The sequence below is a fragment of the Callithrix jacchus genome, chromosome 15 (assembly GCF_049354715.1).
Source record: "Callithrix jacchus isolate 240 chromosome 15, calJac240_pri, whole genome shotgun sequence".
Taxonomy (NCBI): Eukaryota; Metazoa; Chordata; class Mammalia; order Primates; family Cebidae; genus Callithrix; species Callithrix jacchus.
In genome coordinates this window covers 92,765,139-92,783,478 of record NC_133516.1, presented here as the reverse complement: position 1 = coordinate 92,783,478, position 18,340 = coordinate 92,765,139, and the positions used below count along the sequence as shown (strand labels likewise).

At 40.7% G+C, this 18,340-nt stretch overlaps 1 protein-coding gene across 19 annotated transcripts in view; it reads left to right on the top strand.

The window, feature by feature from the left end:
• The first annotated feature begins 572 nt into the window (after positions 1-572).
• The window catches only part of SENP7 (SUMO specific peptidase 7), a 221,804-nt gene continuing 204,036 nt past the window's right edge, over positions 573-18,340 (top strand). For 13 of the 19 annotated variants that reach the window (XM_078352245.1, XM_078352240.1, XM_078352244.1 and 10 more), the window contains exon 1: positions 573-678. In XM_078352245.1, the coding sequence (XP_078208371.1) occupies positions 639-678 (40 nt within the window). In that variant the 5' untranslated portion in view covers positions 573-638. Of the gene's footprint in view, positions 679-2,698; positions 3,063-6,203; positions 6,246-18,340 lie in introns of all 19 variants that reach the window. The other 6 variants (XM_078352241.1, XM_078352237.1, XM_078352236.1 and 3 more) reach the window with 2 other exon arrangements.

Genomic DNA, 18,340 nt, shown 5'->3' with positions numbered 1-18,340 from the left:
AAATCAAGCTTTAATTTTAAGGAACTTTAAAAATGATGAGTTTGAATTTTAAAAAGAAATCCTGTTTTTCCTCGTCAGCTGACTTATTTCTGCTCCAAATGCTAAACGAATAGCTAGGCTTTTATTAGGTGACTTTGCCATCTTAAAATCTTTTTGTTTCTGAGTTAGAGGAAGCACCTTGGTGACAAATGTGTTAAGAGTCTGTGAGGAACGCAATACTGCAAACGCGAACCTGTTGTTTTCATAGTTATTTGGCCACCTCGCGAGATCCAGCGAACCGGTAGGAGTTCCTGTTTTCCCCTTTTAATTTTTGTCAATCTAATCTTTCAAGTCAACAAAGCTAAATTCGCGCACCCAGGTGGTTCCCATCCCCAGAGGGGCTCAGATCATGAAATAAACGCCACTGAAAAAACGCTGGATGAAGCGGCCCACAGAGAAAGTCCCAGAAAGTGATTTCCGGTTGAAGGTGGGAGGAGCGGCTGATTACCGGTCAAAGGGCTGGCGACGGCCCTGGCGCAGGCGCGTTTCGCACTTTACAGGCTTTTATTTTTTTCCCTTTCCCCTCCCCCTCCCTCCTCCAAGCCGTAGGGGTCTTGAGGTGACAGCGCCTGCAACTGAGATTTCAGCAGCAGGAAAAGATGGAGAAGAGGAAGCTCGGGCGACGGCCATCTTCATCCGGTGAGAAAGGGTCGGAGGAGGGTTGAGCATATCGTCTCCTACCCCGGGCGAACGGGAGGCGCAGGCGGCCGCTGGGGTTGCGGCCCGGAGCCGCGAGGGCGAGGGCGAGGGCGAGGGCGAGGGCGGGGGCGGGGGCGGGGAGAGGAGGGGGCGAGCACAAAGGAAGCCTCCTGGGTCGCCCCCGCCCCTCGAGTCGAAGACCAGGTCCGAGCTGTCATCGAAGCCTAGGCCGCTCTTCACCTCAAAACCCCTTTCATTTTTTTCCCTCCTCCCGTGGACCCCCTCCTTGAGTCTCATCGGCCCACGGATCTTCCCGGTTGGCTTGCCACTCTCTGCCACGCCTTCCTCGTAATTCCACCAATGTTCCAGTTTCATTTCGGCTTCTCGGCGCCTGACCCCACTTTCCTCTCTTCCTTTGATTCTCGACTTTGCGTCCCTTCCCCTCTCCCTCCCCTTTCCCTCGGCCTCTAGCTGCTGCTGGTGAAGGACAGGTGGGGCTCGCGAACGGGACGGGACGCCTTTTCTTTGACCGATGCCCCGCCGGGTCTCGTTCTGCTCCACAGGCCCGCCTAATAGCCTTTTTCTTTTCCAGCCTCCTCTGCGTCTTCCCAAAGTGATTGGAAAGTCGAACAAAGGATTCGAAGCCGTGCTTTCGTTGTGTTTTTATTTTCAGCATATTTTTGTTTTGGAAATTACTTTATTTTGTTTTAAATGGTTACCTTCAGTTTTGTGTACAACGCCTTGGAAACAAGAAAGTCGAGTTAAAAAGACGTGAGGTAGAGCTCCTCCCAGTCGACAAGTTTTTGTCAAACATTTCATCCATTAAGGGGTCCTCAAGTCCTTGTGTTAAGTCCTATGGATGGGAGGGGGAGAGGGTGAGGACTCTCCTGCTTACAGTGCAGTACACAAGCTAACACCCAATGAATCAATTATTTCATTTCATTTTTCTGTTTCTCACGGTGCCGTTGATTTCTGCAGAGACAGTGTTAACAATTCCAGTTTCATTTAGGAGTGCCCTGCGGCAGTGCGTCTCAAACTTCTTTCAGCCTTCACTGCAAAGGAGAGTGATTCTGGATCGCTGGGGACACTGCTTGAAGCAGTTAAAAACATGAAATCCCTTTTCATAGGCAACCAATATTATCGATGTTTTTGGTGTGTATTCTGGAGATAACAGTTTTTTCCTTTGAAAGCACATGTATAAATGATATACGTGTATATTTATATACATATATGTATGTATATGCCTCCAGCTGATGAGTGTTTAATGATCTCCATCCCCCACCAAACCTCTAAGTAAAATGGACACTTTAGGAATGCACGATGCTTAGCTGGTGTCTTTTGCGTGCTTCCTAACACAGAACTTCAGGTATAGTCATATCTTCGTTTAAGATGCACAATTAAAGAAATGCATTTGATCTAGGTTTAATACATTTTTGGGGAGGCAAGGCGAGATGTTTGCCTCGGACTTCAAGTCACATCCCCTTGATCTGATTACACTTAGATTTATTTATGTAGCACAGTAACTTGATGTCAGTAGTCGTGAGGAGTGAATTTTGATAATAAAGCTTTTAATCCTTAAAAGACATTGACATTTATGTTAGTTATATCTCTGTTTATTTCTTGTTTTGTTTTCTTTTTCTCATGATCTCTCTTTTGGAGCTGCCCTTTCTGAAAAGGCAGGTATCATCAAATCCATTCTCAGTTCTAATGTTACCTGGCTGTTTTCCCCAGTATGCCTCTGGATTTAAGATGTGCACAAATTAATTTTTAAGTACGCTTCTGCTTTTCCTTTTGTTCTTGTTTTTTTTTTTAAATTTTATAATTTAGATTTTAGGTCTTCACTGCCTCTTATGCTTTTCTTAATAGTGTATGTTTAACTTCCGGATATAAATTCTCAGAAATAAAACATGATCCGTTGGTTGATTCTGTGTAATGGTTGTATGCATGCAGTTGCCATTTCATTGGAAGTTATTGCTAACTGGAACCCAAGTGAAGTGACTTTTTTTTTTTTTTTTTTTAGATGGAGTCTTGCTCTGTTGCCCAGACTGGAGCACAGTGGCATGATCTCTGCTCACTGCAACCTCCTACTTCCAGGTTCAAGTGATTCTCCTGCCTCAGCCTCCCAAGTAGCTGGGATTACAGGCATCCGTCATGACACTTGATTAATTTTTGTATTTTTAGTAGAGATGGGGTTTCACCATGTTGGCCAGGCTAGTCTCAGACTCTTGACCCTGGGTGATACACCTGCCTTGGCCTCCCAAAGTGCTGGAATTACAGGCCTGAGCCACTGCACCCGGCCATGAAGTGACATTTATAGTCATCAAAGTTTCCTAAGTACACAGAAGAGTTTGATTAATAAAACAGGAAGAAGAGGTAGAAGGAAGGTGGGTAGCAGTAGAGAGAAAATAAAATACAAAATTTGAAGTTTTTTCTGTGAGACTACATTAGTCTGCCCTAAACCTTCTCCTAAACAAGAAAGAACTGTAAAATGTTCGCAGTGTATTATTGCTCAGAACTTTTCCAATTGCAAGTAGCAGAAACCCAATTCCAGCTGGTGTAAACTAAATACATGTATTTGTAACTCGCATAACTGATAACTATAATATACCAAAAGCAGTATATTATGGTCATACATTTTAAAAAATGACTGGCATCCGAGACAGGTTCACTGAAGTTGAATGAAATAATAAAGAGTGTGGGAGCAAGGGAGAATGACCATTAAAAGTGATTAACAACAAAAATATAACACAACTATGTTAGAACCATAGACTGTAATTTTCAAATGAATTTTTGAATCAAAACAGGAAACTTCAGGTAAATTTGAAAGCATTTGCAGCTGATTGCTTCAGGCAACATTCTTGGAGACCTGTGTCTTCTCATTTGTAGTTAATGATATAGGACTGATCAGACTGACATTTGGCGGGCATCATTGGGGGAGGGGAAGGATACATATGTTCTTTAAGTACTTAGGCACTAGGCATTGTGAACTTTACAAACCTCAATATTTACAAAAGCCTTGTAATTGTTTTTCACTTGCAGAAGAGAAAAGTGGGATTTAGTGGCAGGATAAAGATTAGTAGTAGCTAGTAAGAAACAGCGTTAGAATTCAATATGTGGTCTCTAATTACATAATCTATAGTTTTAACTTTGTTTACTGCTACAGGACATTAATTGGACTTACTTAAAAAAGGTTCCATGGACAAATAAATGTGATAATTGTGGTTAGAAAATTTTCTTCACTGCAAGAATTTTTCAGAGCCTTTGATGTGCTGCTATACATTGTACCTCTCCAAGAGAATGAGCATGCAGAGTTTATCAAATGTGCTTGCTTTTGAAACTCTCCTTCTTCCCCAGTTTCTTATTTATTTATTTATTTATTTTTTGTTTTTACTTTTTTTTTTTTGCCAAACAGTTTGAGCTTATGAGGTTGCTCAGGTTAGCCTTGAACTGATCACCTTGCCTTTGCGAGCACCATGACCTCCGGCAGGAGCCACTTTGGACCCCTTTACTTTTTGTGTGTGTGTTTCCTTCCCCAGTTTCATCTTCAGGCACTAGAGTCCCTGATGGTATACCTTTCTTAAATGTTTTAGTAGGTCCAGGTGATGTCTGCTTTGCCTTGGACGTGTAATGAACGATAATTGAGGCTCAAGATGAGAACTTACAATTAGTTATGATAAAGCTGCATTATTTGCAGAGATCTTAGTTGAAGTCATTGGAATGAATGGAAATGCCCACAGAAATAGTATAGAGTGAGAAAGGCCTTTTTTTTCTGTTTTCTTTTATTATTTAAAACTTGTTTAAAGCTACTGCAAATCAAAGAGTGAGGAAGGTCTTAAATTACATACAACTAATTTCATTTTCATTTTTTTTTTTTGGGATGGAGTTTTGCTTTTGTTGTGCAAACTGGAGTGCAATGGTGCCATCTCAGCTCACTGCAACCCCCGCCTCCCAAGTTCAGGTGATTCTTCTGCCTCAGACTCCCGGGTAGCTGGGATTACAGGTGCATGCCACCATGCCTGGCTAATTTTTTTGTATTTTTAGTAGAAATGGGGTTTTTACCATGTTAGCCAGTATGGTCTCGATCTCTTGACCTTGTGAACTCCCTGCCTTGGCCTCCCAGAGTGCTGGGTTTACAGATGTGAGCCCACTGCTGGGAATGTATCCTATTTATAGTAATTTTAGAGGAGGAATTATTGCAATAAAGTTAGAATATGGTGAGGAAGGAGATTTTTTTTTTTTTCTCCCCTCCCCACAGGAAACAATGGGGATTGTTAACCTCTACTTCTATTTTACAAGTGGGAGAGTTTTAACAAAGTAGTATAGTTACTAAAAAGCTGACATTCAGTTAACCTAACGTGGAGGAGAAGTTCAAGGAAAATATCTAAAATTTAAGGAAGCTGTATTGACTTAGGAAAAGAATTTAGTGGACTAAGGAAGAGATGGAGAAGATGTAGATGAGAGGGTAGAATTGAATTATTTGAAGTGAGATAATAGGAAGGTGATAGGCGATAGCGATTGACATCTTGGTGGTGATTCCTAGGCCTGATGATGGAAGGCAGAGGATTGAAAAGTAGATTAAGGGGGTGTGTGAACACAGAGGATACATTATGAATAAGACTGAGTAGCTCCAAAGATCCAGACTAGAATTCTGGTGTAATGCCTTCCTGATGAATAACTTTCATTTGGGTTTTCATTAATTTATGAGTCTGACTGATGTGGGCTGTTTCATCCTAGTTTATGTGTGATTGTATTGGTAACTCACCCTTGGGTTGTGCCTGGCTTCCCTCATTTCTGCTGATCTAAACCTTATTTATTCTTCAAAGCCCAGTTTTTTTTTTTTTTTTGCAGTGGGGTCTTGCTCTGTTGCTCAGGCTGGAGTGCAGTGGGACGATCATAGCTCGCTGCATCCTGAACTCCTGGGCTCAAGCTATCCTCCCACCTCAGCCTCCTGAGTGGCCGGGTCTATAGGTATGCACTACTATGCTTGGCTATTTGTATTTATTTATATATTTATTTTTTATCTATTTTCCAGATGAACTATAGCAGAAGACTGGCTTTTTTTTTTTTTTTTTTTAAATATAGTTTCTGTATAGATGGGTTCTCACTGTGTTACCCAGGCTTGTCTTGAACTCTTTGCCTCAAGCGATCCTCCCACCTCAGCCTCTCAAAGTGCTGAGATTGTAAGCATGAACCACCATGCCCAGCACAAGCCCAGTTCAGTTGTGCCTTTCCAAGAACCATTTCCTTAATTAACTCAAATTTACACCTGTTTCTTCACTTTTATTGGTATTTGTGCCTCTCATATGATGTTTATCAGATTCCATCATATATTCTAGCTTTCGGAATTGTTTAATGTCTGCTGCTATGCTATTAACACTGTGACAAGTACTGTCACTAATTTTTTTTAACCTTTGCTTTAGATATAGTTTATTAAGTTATAAGCTTACATCATTTAATTTTTTTTTCAGAACGGGCATATGGAACATCATTTAATTTTTTAAAATACATATTTTATTGCATTTTAGGTTCTGGGGTACATGTGAAGAACATGGAAGATTATTGCATAGGTACATACATGGGAGTGGTTTGCTGCCTTCCTCCCCGTCACCTACATCTGGCATTTCTCCCCATGTTATCCCTCCCCAACTCCCCACCCCACACTGTCCCTCCCCTATTTCCCCCCCACAGACCCCAATGTATAATGCCCTGTGTCCATGTGTTCTCATTGTTCAACACCCACCTATGAGTGAGAACATGTGGTGTTTGATTTTCTGTTCTGGTGTCAGTTTGCTGAGAATGATGGTTTCCAGGTTCATCCTGTCCCTTCAAATGACACAAACTCATTGTTTTTGATGGTTGTATAGTACTCCATGGTGTATATGTGCCACATTTTCCCTGTCCAGTCTATCATCTCTGGGCATTTGGGTTGGTTCCAGGCCTTTGCTATTGTAAACAATGCTGCAGTGAACATTTGTGTGCATGTGTCTTTATAATAGAATGATTTATAATTATTTGGATATATACCCAGTAATGGGATTGCTGGATGGATTCCAGCAAATGGAATTTCTATTTCTAGGTCCTTTAGGAATCACCACACTGTCTTCCACAAGGGTTGAACTAATTTACACTCCCACCAATAGTGTAAAAGTGTTCCTATTTCTCCACATCCTCTCCAGCATCTGCTGCCTCTAGATTTTTTAATGATCACCATTCTAACTGGCGTGAGATAGTATCTCAATGTAGTTTTGATTTGCGTCTCTCTAATGACCAGTGATGATGAGCATTTTTTCATATGTTGTTGGCCTCCTATAGGTCTTCTTTTGTAAAGTGTCTGTTTATATCTTTTGCCCACTTTTGAATGGGCTTGTTTGTTTGTTTCATTTTTTTTTTTTTTTAAATTTAAGACGGGGTTTCACCATGTTGATCAGGCTGGTCTTGAAGTCCCAACCTCAGGTGATCTGCCTGCCTTGGCCTCCAAAGTGCTTGGATTACAGGTGTGAGCCACCACACCCTGCCATTTTTTTCTTGTAAATCTGTTTGAGTTCTTTGTAAATTCTGGATATCAGCCCTTTGTCAGATGGGTAAACTGCAGAAATTTTTTCCCATTCTGTTGGTTGCCGATTTACTCTAATAACTGTTTCTTCTGCTGTGCAGAAGCTGTGGAGTTTCATTAGGTCCCATTTGTCTATTTTGGCTTTTGTTGCCAATGCTTTTGGTGTTTTAGCCATGAAGTCCTTGCCTATGCCTATGTCCTGAATGGTTTTGCCTAGATTTTCTTCTAGGGTTTTTATGGTGTTAGTTCTTATGTTTAAGTCTTTAATCTATTTGGAGTTAATTTTAGTGTAAGGTGTCAGGCAGTGGTCCAGTTTCTGCTTTCTGCACATGGTTAGCCATTTTCCCAACACCAGTTATTAAATAGGGAATTCTTTCCCCATTGCTTGTTTTTGTCAGGTTTGTCAAAGATCAGATGGTTGTAGATGTGTGGTGTTGCTTCTGAGGCCTCTGTTCTGTTCCATTGGTCTATATCTCTGTTTTCCTACAAGTACCATGCTGTTTTGATTATTGTAGCCTTGTAGTATAGTTTGAAGTCAGGTAGTGTGATGCCTCCAGCTTTGTCGTTTTGTTTAGAATTGACTTGGCTATGTGGGCTCTCTTTTGGTTCCATTTGAAGTTTAAGGTGTTTTTCTCCAGTTCTGTGAAGAAGGACATTGTAGCTTGATGGGGATAGTGTTCACTCTGTAAATTACTTTGGGCAGTTTGGCCATTTTCACGATACTAATTTTTCCTAACCATGAACATGGAATGTTTCTGCATCTGTTGGTGTCCTCTCTTATTTTGTTGAGCAGTGTTTTGTAGTTCTCCCTGAAGAGGTCCTTTACATCCTTTGTTAGTTGTATTCATAGGTATTTTATTCTCTTTGTAGTAATTGTGAATGGCAGTTTGTTCTTGATTTGGCTCTCTTTAAGTCTGTTATTGGTGTATAGGAATGCTTGTGATTTTTGCACATTGATTTTGTATCCTGAGACTTTGCTGAAGTTGCTTATCAGTTTCAGGAGATTTTGGGCTGAGATGATGGGGTCTTGTAGATATACAATCATGTCGTCTGCAAATAAAGACAATTTGACTTCCTCCTTTCCTAATTGAAAACTCTTTATTTTTCTTGCCTGATTGCTCTGGGTAGGACTTCCAATACTATATTGAATAGGAGTGGTGAGAGAGGGCATCCTTGTCTAGTGCATTTCAAAGGGAATGCTTCCAGTTTTTGCCCATTCAGTATGATATTGGCTATGGGTTTGTCATAAATAGCTTTTATTATTTTGAGATACTTTCCATCAATACTTAGTTTATTGAGAGTTTTTAGCATAAAGGACTGTTTTTCAAAGGCTTTTTCTGCATCTATTGAGATTATCATGTAGTTTTTGTCTTTGGTTCTGTTTCTGTGGTGAATTACGTTTATGGAATTGCATATGTTGAACCAGCCTTGCATCTCCGGGATGAAGCCTACTTGATCATGGTGGATAAGCTTTTTGATGTGCTGTTGCAATCTGTTTACCAGTATTTTATTGAAGATTTTTGCATCTATGTTCATTGTGGATATTGGCCTGAAGTTTTCTTTTCTTGTTGCGTCTCTGTCGGGTTTTGGTATCAGGATGATGTTGGTCTCATAAAATGATTTGGGAAGGATTCCCTCTTTTTGGATTGTTTGGAATAGTTTTAGAAGGAATGGTACCAGCTCTTCTTTGTATGTCTGGGAGAATTCAGCTGTGAACCCATCTGAACCTGGGCTTTTTTTGGTTGGTAGGCTATGAATTGCTGCCTCAACTTCAGCCCTTGTTATTGGTCTATTCAGAGTTTCAGCTTCTTCCTGGTTTAAGCATGGGAGGGTGCAAGGGTTCAGGAATTTATCAGTTTCTTCCAGATTTACTAGTTTATGGGCATAGAGTCGTTTGTAATAATATCTGATGGTGGTTTGTATTTTGGTGGAATCTGTGGTGATATCCCCTTTATCGTTTTTTCTTGTGTCTATTTGATTATTCTCTCTTTTCTTTTTTATTAATCTGGCTAATGGTCTGTCTGTTTTGTTGATCTTTTCAAAAAACCAGCTCCTGGATTTATTGATTTTTTTGGGAGGTTTTTTTGTATCTCTGTCTCCCATCAGTTCTGCTCTGATCTTAGTTATTTCTTGTCCTCTGCTAGGTTTTGAGTTTTTTTGATCTTGCTTCTCTAGCTCTTTCAATTTTGATGATAGGGTGTCAATTTTAGATCTTTCCTTGCTTCTCATGTGGGCATTTATTCCTATAAATTTCCCTCTGGACACTGCTTTCAATGTGTCCCAAAGATTCTGGTGTGTTGTGTCTTCATTTTCATTGGTTTCAAAGAGCATCTTTATATCTGCCTTCATTTCATTGTTTATTCAGTCAACATTCAAGAGCCAGTTGTTCAGTTTCCATGAAGCTATGTGGTTCTGAGTTAGTTTCTGAATCCTGAGTCCTAACTTGATTGCACTGCGGTCTGAGAGACAGTTTGTTATGATTTCTTTTCTTTTGCATTCGCTGAAGAGTGATTTACTTCTGATTATGTGGTCAGTTTTAAAGTAGGTCTGATGTAGTGCTGAGAAGAATGTATATTCTGTGGATTTGGGGTGGAGAGTTTTGTAAATGTCTATCAGGTTTGCTTGTTCCAGGTCTGAGTTCAAGTCCTGGATAATTTGTTAATTTTCTGTCTGGTTGATCTGTCTAATATTGACAATGGGGTATTAAAGTCTCCCACTATCATTGTGTGGGAGTCTAAGTCTCTTTGTAAGTCATTAAGAACTTGCTTTATGTATCTGGGTGCTCCTGTATTAGGTATGTATATATTTAGGATCGTTAGCTCTTCTTGCTGTATCGATCCTTTTACCTTTTTGTAATGTCCATCTTTGTCTCTTTTGATCTTTGTTGCTTTAAAGTCTATTTTATCAGAGACAAGAATTGCAACTCCTGCTTTTTTTTTGCTCTCTATTTGCTTGGTAAATCTTTCTCCATCCCTTTATTTTGAGCCTATGTGTATCCTTGCATGTGAGATGGTTTCCTGGATACAGCACACTGATGGGTTTTGGTTTTTATCCAATTTGTCAGTCTGTGTCTTTTGATTGCAGCATTTAGCCCATTTACATTTAGGGTTAATATTGTTATGTGTGAATTTGATCCTGCCATTTTGATGCTAGCTGGATGTTTTGCCTGTTAGTTGATGCAGTTTCTTTATTCTGGTGATGCTCTTTACCATTTTGTATATTTTTGGAGTGGCTGGTACTGGTTGTTTCTTTTTATGTTTAGTACTTCTTTCAGGAGTTCTTCTAAAGCAGGCCTGGTGATGATGAAATCTCTGAGTAATTGCTCTTTCATAAAGGATTTTATTTCTCCTTCACTTAGTTTGGGTGGATATGAAATTCTACTTTGAAAGTTCTTTTCTTTAAGGATGTTGAATATTGGCTTCCACTGTCTTCTGGCTTGTAGGGTTTCTGCCGAGAGATCTGCTGTGAGTCTGATGGGCTTCCCTTTGTGTGTAACCCAACGTTTCTCTCTGGCTGCCCTTAGCATTTTCTCCTTCATTTCAACCCTGGTGAATTTGACGATTATGTGTCTTAGGGTTGCTCTTCTTGAGAAATATCTTTGTGGTAGTCTCTGTATTTCCTGGACTTGAATGGTGCCTGCCTTGCTAGGTTGGGGAAGTTTTCCTGGATAGTACCCTGAAGAATATTTTGCAGCTTGGATTTATTCTCTCCGTCTCATTCAGGTACACCTATCAAACGTAGATTAGGTCTTTTCACATAGTCCCATATTTCTTGGAGGCTTTGTTCATTTCTTTTTACTCTTCTTTCTCTAATCTTGCCTTCTTGTTTTATTTCATTGAGTTGATCTTCGACGTCCTTTCTTCAACCTCCTTCGATATCCTTTTTTCTGCTTGGTCAATTCGGCTATTTAAACTTGTGCATGCTTTGTGAAGTTCTTGTGTTGTGTTTTTCAGCTCCATCAATTCACTTATATTCCTCTCTAAGCTGTTTATTCTCATTAGCATTTTGTCAAACGATTTTTCAAAGTTCTTACTTTCTTTGCATTGGGTTAGGACATGTTCATTTAGCTCAGAGAAGTTTCTTATTACCCACCTTCTGAAGCCTGTTTCTGTCAATTCATGAAACTCTTTCTCCATCCAGCCTTGTTCCCTTGCTGTTGAGGAGTTGTGATCCCTTGTAGGAAGAGAGGTGTTCTGGCTTTGGGCGTTTTCCTCCTTTTCGCGCTGGTTTCTTTCCATCTTTGTGGATTTATGCACCTGTCGTCTTTGTAATTGCTGATTTTCAGATTGGGTCTCTGAGTGGATGTCCAGATTGTTGATGATGAAGTTATTTCTGTTTCTTAGTTTTCCTTCTAACAGTCTGACCCCTCTCCTATAGGACTGCTGAGGTCCACTCCAGGCTCTGCTTGCCTGGGGATCACCTGCAGCAGCTGCAGAACAATAAGGGTTGCTACCAGTTTCTTCTTCTGCTATCTTTGTCCCAGAATGATGCCTGCCAAATGTCAGTCTGATCAGTCCTTTGTGAGGTGACTCTTTGGATATATGGGGGTCAGGGAGCTGCTTGAGGAGACAGTCTGTCCTTTATAGGAGCTCAAGTGCTCATCTGTGAGCTCCATTGTTCATTCAGAACTGCTAGGCAGGTACGTTTAAGTCTGCTGCAGCGGAACTCATAAACCCCCTTTTTTCCCCAGGTGCTCTGTTCCAGGGAGTAAGGGCTTTATGAGTTTTTGTTGTGCTGCTGCCTTTTTTTTCAGGGCTGCCCTGCCCAGCAAGGAGGCATCCTAGTCATAGTCTGCCAGCAGAGGCTTTGCTGAGCTGCTGTGGGCTCTGCCCGGCTTCTGTGTGAAGTTCCCTGTAGTCCTTTTTATAGGGGTATAGTTACAACTGCCTTGGCAATGGCAGTCCACCTCTGTAATGGTGGAATCTCTTTGTAATGACAAACCACCTTTGCTGTAGCAGGCCTCCTCGGCAGTGGTGGATGCCCCTTCCCCACAGAGCTGGACTGTCCTGGGTTCAGCTGTGCTTGCTGTGAAACTCTCAGCCCAGAGCGTTTCAGATTGCTGGTTTTTGTTGGGATGGGACTGGCCAAGCCTGATCACCTGGTTCCCTGCTTCAGACCTTTTTTTTTCAGTTGAATGGGCAACTCTGTCTCTCAGGCATTCCAGTCACCAGTTGAAATGGCACCCAGATTTGTGTGATTTCTTGTGTGGAGACCCACTGTACTGGCTGAAACAGCTGCTGGAGACTTGTGTGCTTTTTTGCCAGGGAATCTCCTGGCCTGGCTCACTGTTTCAGTCCCCTTTTTTTCAGTTGAACAGGTGACTCTGTTTCCCAGGTGTTCCAGTCGGCAGTTGAAAAGGTGCCCAGATTTGTGTGAGATTTTGTGTGGAGACCCACTGCATCAGCTGAAACAGCCACACTGGGGACTTGTGGTGCTTTTCTTCCTGGGAATTTCCTGGCCTGGCTCCTTTTTCTGTCTCCTTTTTATCAGTTGAATGGGAGACTCTGTCTCCCAGGCATTCCAGTCACCTGTTGAAAAGGCGTATAGATCTGTGTGATTTCCTGTGCGGTGACCCACTGCGCTGGCTGGAACAGCTGTGCTGGAGATTTGTGGTGCTTTTTTGCCTGGGAATCTCCTGACCTGGCTCCCTGTTTCATTCCCCTTTTTAATCAGTTGAATGGGTGACTCTGTCTCCCAGGTGTCTCCCAGGGCCTGTTGAAAAGGTGCTGGGATCTGTGTGATTTCCTGTGCAGCCACCCACTGCGCTGGCTGAAACAGCCACGCTGGAGATTCGTGGTGCTTTTTTGCCTGGGAATCTTCTGTCCTGGCTCCCTGTTTCAGTCCCTTTTTTATCCGTTGAATGGGCAACTCTGTCTCCCAGGTGCTCCAGTCACCAGCTGAAACAGCGCCCAGACTCGTGTGAGCTTTTTGTGTGGAGACCCACTGCACCAGCCAAACAGCTGCGCTGGTGACCTGTGGGGCTCCTCTGCCTGGGAATTTTCTGGTTTGTGGGCAATAAAAATCTGTCTGGAAATGCGGCATCCACTCACCTTGTGCACGCTCACTGGGAGCTGCAATTCAGAGCTGCTCCTAATCAGCCATCTTGGATCCCTCTCCTCATTTAATTTTTAATAATTGGACTGTCATTAATTTTATTTCTCCATAGCATCCAGTATACCTAGAGTGTACTGGTTTAGAGTACCATCTCTGGAATATGACCAGTGATGGATCACTATGGTAACATTGAGCAAGTATTTTGGATTCCTCAAATCTTAATTTCTTAATCTATATGATGGAGTTAATAACATTATTTAATGAGAATTTATAAGGATTAAACAAAATTTGTGTGACGCACTTAGCATAATACCTGGCAATGGTAATCACTATTATGTTAAATAAGTAGGCTGGGTATGGTGGGCCCACGCCTGTAATTCCAGCAGTTTGGGAGGGCAAGGTGGGCAGGTCACTTGAGCTCAGGAGTTTAAGACCAGCCTGGCCAACATGGTAAAACCCTATCTCTAATAAACATATATGAAATTAGCCAGGCATGGTGGTTCGTGCCTGTAGTCCCAGCTATTTGGGAGGCTAAAGGAGGAGAATCGCTTGAGCTTGGGAGGCAGAAGTTGCGGTGAGCTGAGATCATGCCATTGCTCTCCAGCCTGGGTGACAGAGCCAGACTCTCAAAAAAAAAAAAAAAAAAATTATGGTGTAAATAAGTGAATGGGAAAAGTTCTGCTGCTTTTTTATTTATATATTTAGAATGAGAGTCATCAGAGAGGTTTTCCTATATGGTAATGCTAATGTACATCAGTTGCTTAAAGAGAGATACTTGACTATAAAATGTTATGGTTATAATTTCTTTTGCAGTAACTGTATGCTAGACATAATGCTAAATGCTTTAATATAGACTATCATGCTTTAATCTTAACCATTGAAAAGGCACATATTCTTCCCTGTTTTACAGATGAGAAACTGAAACTCAGAGAAATCACGACTAGTAAGCCAAGATACAAATTGAGGTTGTCTAGCTTTAAAATCTATACTCTGGCCCATGATAACTATACCAGTCTCAAATTGAGGCATGTCATATGCTTATTTAAAAACTCCAGAGCTAATGTGGTATCAGATGGAGCAAGTCAGTTATAACAAACTAAAATTTTTTATTAAAGTTGGCCAAGAAAAAAAATAAAATTTTGAGAATTTACAGTAGCATTAATAAAAGGAAATAGGGGAACATACTACAAAACAGGATGGAAGTACTTTAACCCCATGAGATATTTTGGGGTTATAAATTTGTAAACTAAAATTTAAGGAACTGATATGCCTTTTAAAATATGTATTGTTTTATTTGTATAAATTTAAGGGTTACAAATATAGCTTTGTTATATGGGTATCTTGTGTGGTGGTGAAATCTGGGCTTTTAGTATAACCATCACCTGAGTAGTGTACATTATACCCAGTAAGTAATTTCTCACCCCTCACGACACCACTCCCAGCCCTCCAGGTCTCCAGTGTCTATTATCTTACACTCTATGTCCATGTGTACACAGATTATTTAGCTCCTGCTTATAGTGAGAATATGTGGTATTTGACCTTCTGAGTTCTTTTTTTCATTTTGAGATGGTTTTGCTCTGTCATCCAGGCTGGAGTGCAGTGGTGCAAACACTGCTCACTGCAGCCTCAACCTCCTTGGCTCAAGTGATTCTCCCACTTCAGCCTCCCAAGCATATGAGAGTACAAGTGGTGTTATTGTACCCAGCTAATTTAAATAAATATTTGTAGAGATAGTTTCTTACCATGTGTCCCAGGCTGGTCTCAAACTCCTGGGCTCAAGCAGTCATCCTGCCTTGGCCTCCCAAAGTGTTAGGATTATAGGTATGAGCTTCTAATCTGAGTTGTTTTACTTAAGATGAAGGTCTCCAGTTCTATCTATGTTAGTACAAAAAACATGAGTTTGTTCCTTTTTTATTCCTGAATAGTGTTCCATTGTATATATATATAGATGTGTGTTTTGCTAAATTTAAAATTTACTAGAAAGTGAACTTCTAGGCCGGGCACAGGCTCACACCTGTAATCCTAGCACTTTGGGATGTTGAGGTGGGCGGATCATGAGGTCAGGAGTTTAAGACCAGCTTGACCGACATGGTGAAACACCATCTGTACTAAAAATACAGAAGTTAGCTGGGCGTGGTATCATGTGCCTGTAATCCCAGCTACTCAGGAGGCTGAGGCAGGAGAATCGCTTGAACCTGGGAGATAGAGGTTGCAGTGAGCCGAGATCGTGCCACTGCATTCCAGCTTGGGCAACAGAGTGAGACTCTGTCTCAGAAAAAAAAAAGTGAATTTCTATAGGATAAAGATTCTCTTTTTTTTTTTTTTATTTTTTATTGGATTTTAGGTTTTGGGGTACATGAGCAGAGCATGCAAGACAGTTGCGTAGGAACACACATGGCAGTGTGCTTTGCTTTCCTTCTCCCCTTCACCCACATTTGGCATTTCTCCCCAGGCTATCCCTCCCCACCTCCCCCTCCCACTGGCCCTCCCCTTTTCCCCCAGTAGACCCCAGTGTTTAGTACTCCCCTTTCTGTGTCCATGTGTTCTCATTTTTCATCACCCACCTATGAGTGAGAATATGCGGTGTTTCATTTTCTGTTCTTGTGTCAGTTTTCTGAGGATGACATTCTCCAGATTCATCCATGTCCCTACAAACGACACAAACTCATCATTTCTGATTGCTGCATAATATTCCATGGTGTATATGTGCCACATTTTTCCAATCCAGTCTATTATCAATGGGCATTTTGGTTGATTCCAAAATCTTCAATAAAATATTGGCAAGCCGAATGCAACAGCAAATCAAAAAACTTATTCACCATGATCAAGTAGGATTCATCCCGGAAATGCAAGGCTGGTTCAACATACGCAAGTCTATCAATGTAATTCACCACATAAACAGAACCAAAAACAAAAACCACATGATTATCTTCGACGCAGAGAAGGCATTTGACAAAATTCAACAGCCCTTTATGCTAAAAACCCTCAATAAACTCGGTATCGATGGAACGTATCTCAAAGTAATAAAAGCTATTTATGACAAACCAACAGCCAATATCATACTGAATGGGCAAAAACTGGAAGCATTCCCTTTGAAATCTGGCACTAGACAAGGATGCCCTCTTTCACCACTCCTATTCAATATAGTTCTGGAAGTTCTAGCCAGAGCAATCAGGCAAGAAAAAGAAATAAAGGGTATTCAAATAGGAAAGGTGGAAGCCAAATTGTCTCTATTTGCAGACGACATGATAGTATACCTGGAAGACCCCATCACCTCAGCCCAAAAACTCCTGAAACTGATAAGCAACTTCAGCAAAGTCTCAGGATATAAAATCAAGGATAAAGATTTTCTTACCACTTATTTAAAAAATTCTTTATTGTCGGTAGTCAACTTAAGAAGTACTAGTTTATTGAACTGATTTGAAGTTATCAAAAACTTAAGTATAGAGGTGAAAATAATTTTTTAGATCTGGAAAACATTACATGGTTGCTCAGGAAATACATATAGTGAAACTAGTGCAGTGTATTCTGAACTTAGAATAAATCATTTCAGCAATATAGATTTCTGGGTAGTCTGTATTTCATTAGTTATTATTAGTTATTTCTGATTTTAAATACCATATAGTATACATATCTTTAGCATATAATTCAGTTTCCTTCTTTTTTTTTTTTTTTTTTTTTTTTTTTTTAATTTGAGACAGCATCTTGTTCTGTTGCCCAAGCTGGAGTACAGTGGTTACATCATGGCTCACTACAGCCTCAATTTCTTGTTCAAGTGATCTTCCCACCTCAGCCTACTGACTAGCTGGGAGTACAGGTGCACACCATCACGCTTGGCTACTTTTTGGGCTTTTTTTTTTTTAAATACAGATGGAGTTTCACCATTTTGCCCAGGCTGATCTCAAAGTCCTGAACTCAATTGATCTACCCACCGCAGCCTCCCAAAGTGTTGGGATTACAGGCATGTGCCACCATGCCTGGCCCCCATCACTGTTTTAACTAGTGTTGCCATAGGTTTATTTTAACTTTCCTTGAATTTCAGAGAAATGGAATCATACACTCTTCTGCATCTGTAATTTTTTTGAACATGCCTGTGAGATGTATCCATGTTGTGCATAGCAGTAATTCATTATCTTACATTGCTGTATAGTTTTCCGTTATATAAATATGTTCATCTGTACTTCTGTTGATGGATATTTGGATTGTTTCCAGTTTTTGGATATTAGAAACAAAAATACCTGAATATTCTTATTTCTGTTGGTTATCTATCTAAAAGAGTAATTGTTGGACATTGCACAGGCAGGTGTCTAACTTCAGTAGAGATACTGGTGAAGCAGATGTACTCATTTACACTCTTAGCAAGAGTATATTCCAGTCTCTCACCAGTGCTTGGCATTGTCAGTCTTTTTACTTTTGCCCATTCTAAGAGCTGTTTAATGGTTTTCATTGCCATTTTAATTTTGCATTTCCCTAATGATTATGAAATTGAGCACCTGTTGATATGTTTATTGACCATTTGCCTATTCAGACTTTTGTCCATTTTGAAGACAGGATTATTTTACTTTTGCTTTGTAGGAGTTCTTTATATATTTCTAGTTATGAATTCTTTGATGAACACGTTATAAATATTATTTCTCTTAATCTGTGACATGCCTTTTCAGTCTCTTGATGAGTTTTGATGAACAGAAGTTTTTTTTTTTTTTTTTTTTTTTTTTAAATTCAAGACAGAGTCTTACTCTGTCACCCAGGCTGGAGTGCAGTGGTGCAATCATGGCTCACTGCAGCCTTGACCTCCCAGGCTCAAGTGATCCTTCCACCTCAACCTTCTGAGTTGCTGGGGCTATAGGCATGTACTATCATGTCTAGCTAATACTTTTGTAGAGATGGGGTCCCACTGTGTTGCTCTGGCTGGTCTCGGGCTCCTGGGCTCAAGTGATCTTCCTGCCTTGGCCTTTCAAAGTGTTTTGGGATTGCAGGCATGAGGAACCATGCTTGACCCCTTTTTTTTTAGTTTTTTCTTTCTCAAAGCCAAACCAGGCCTGGTGCAGTGGCTCA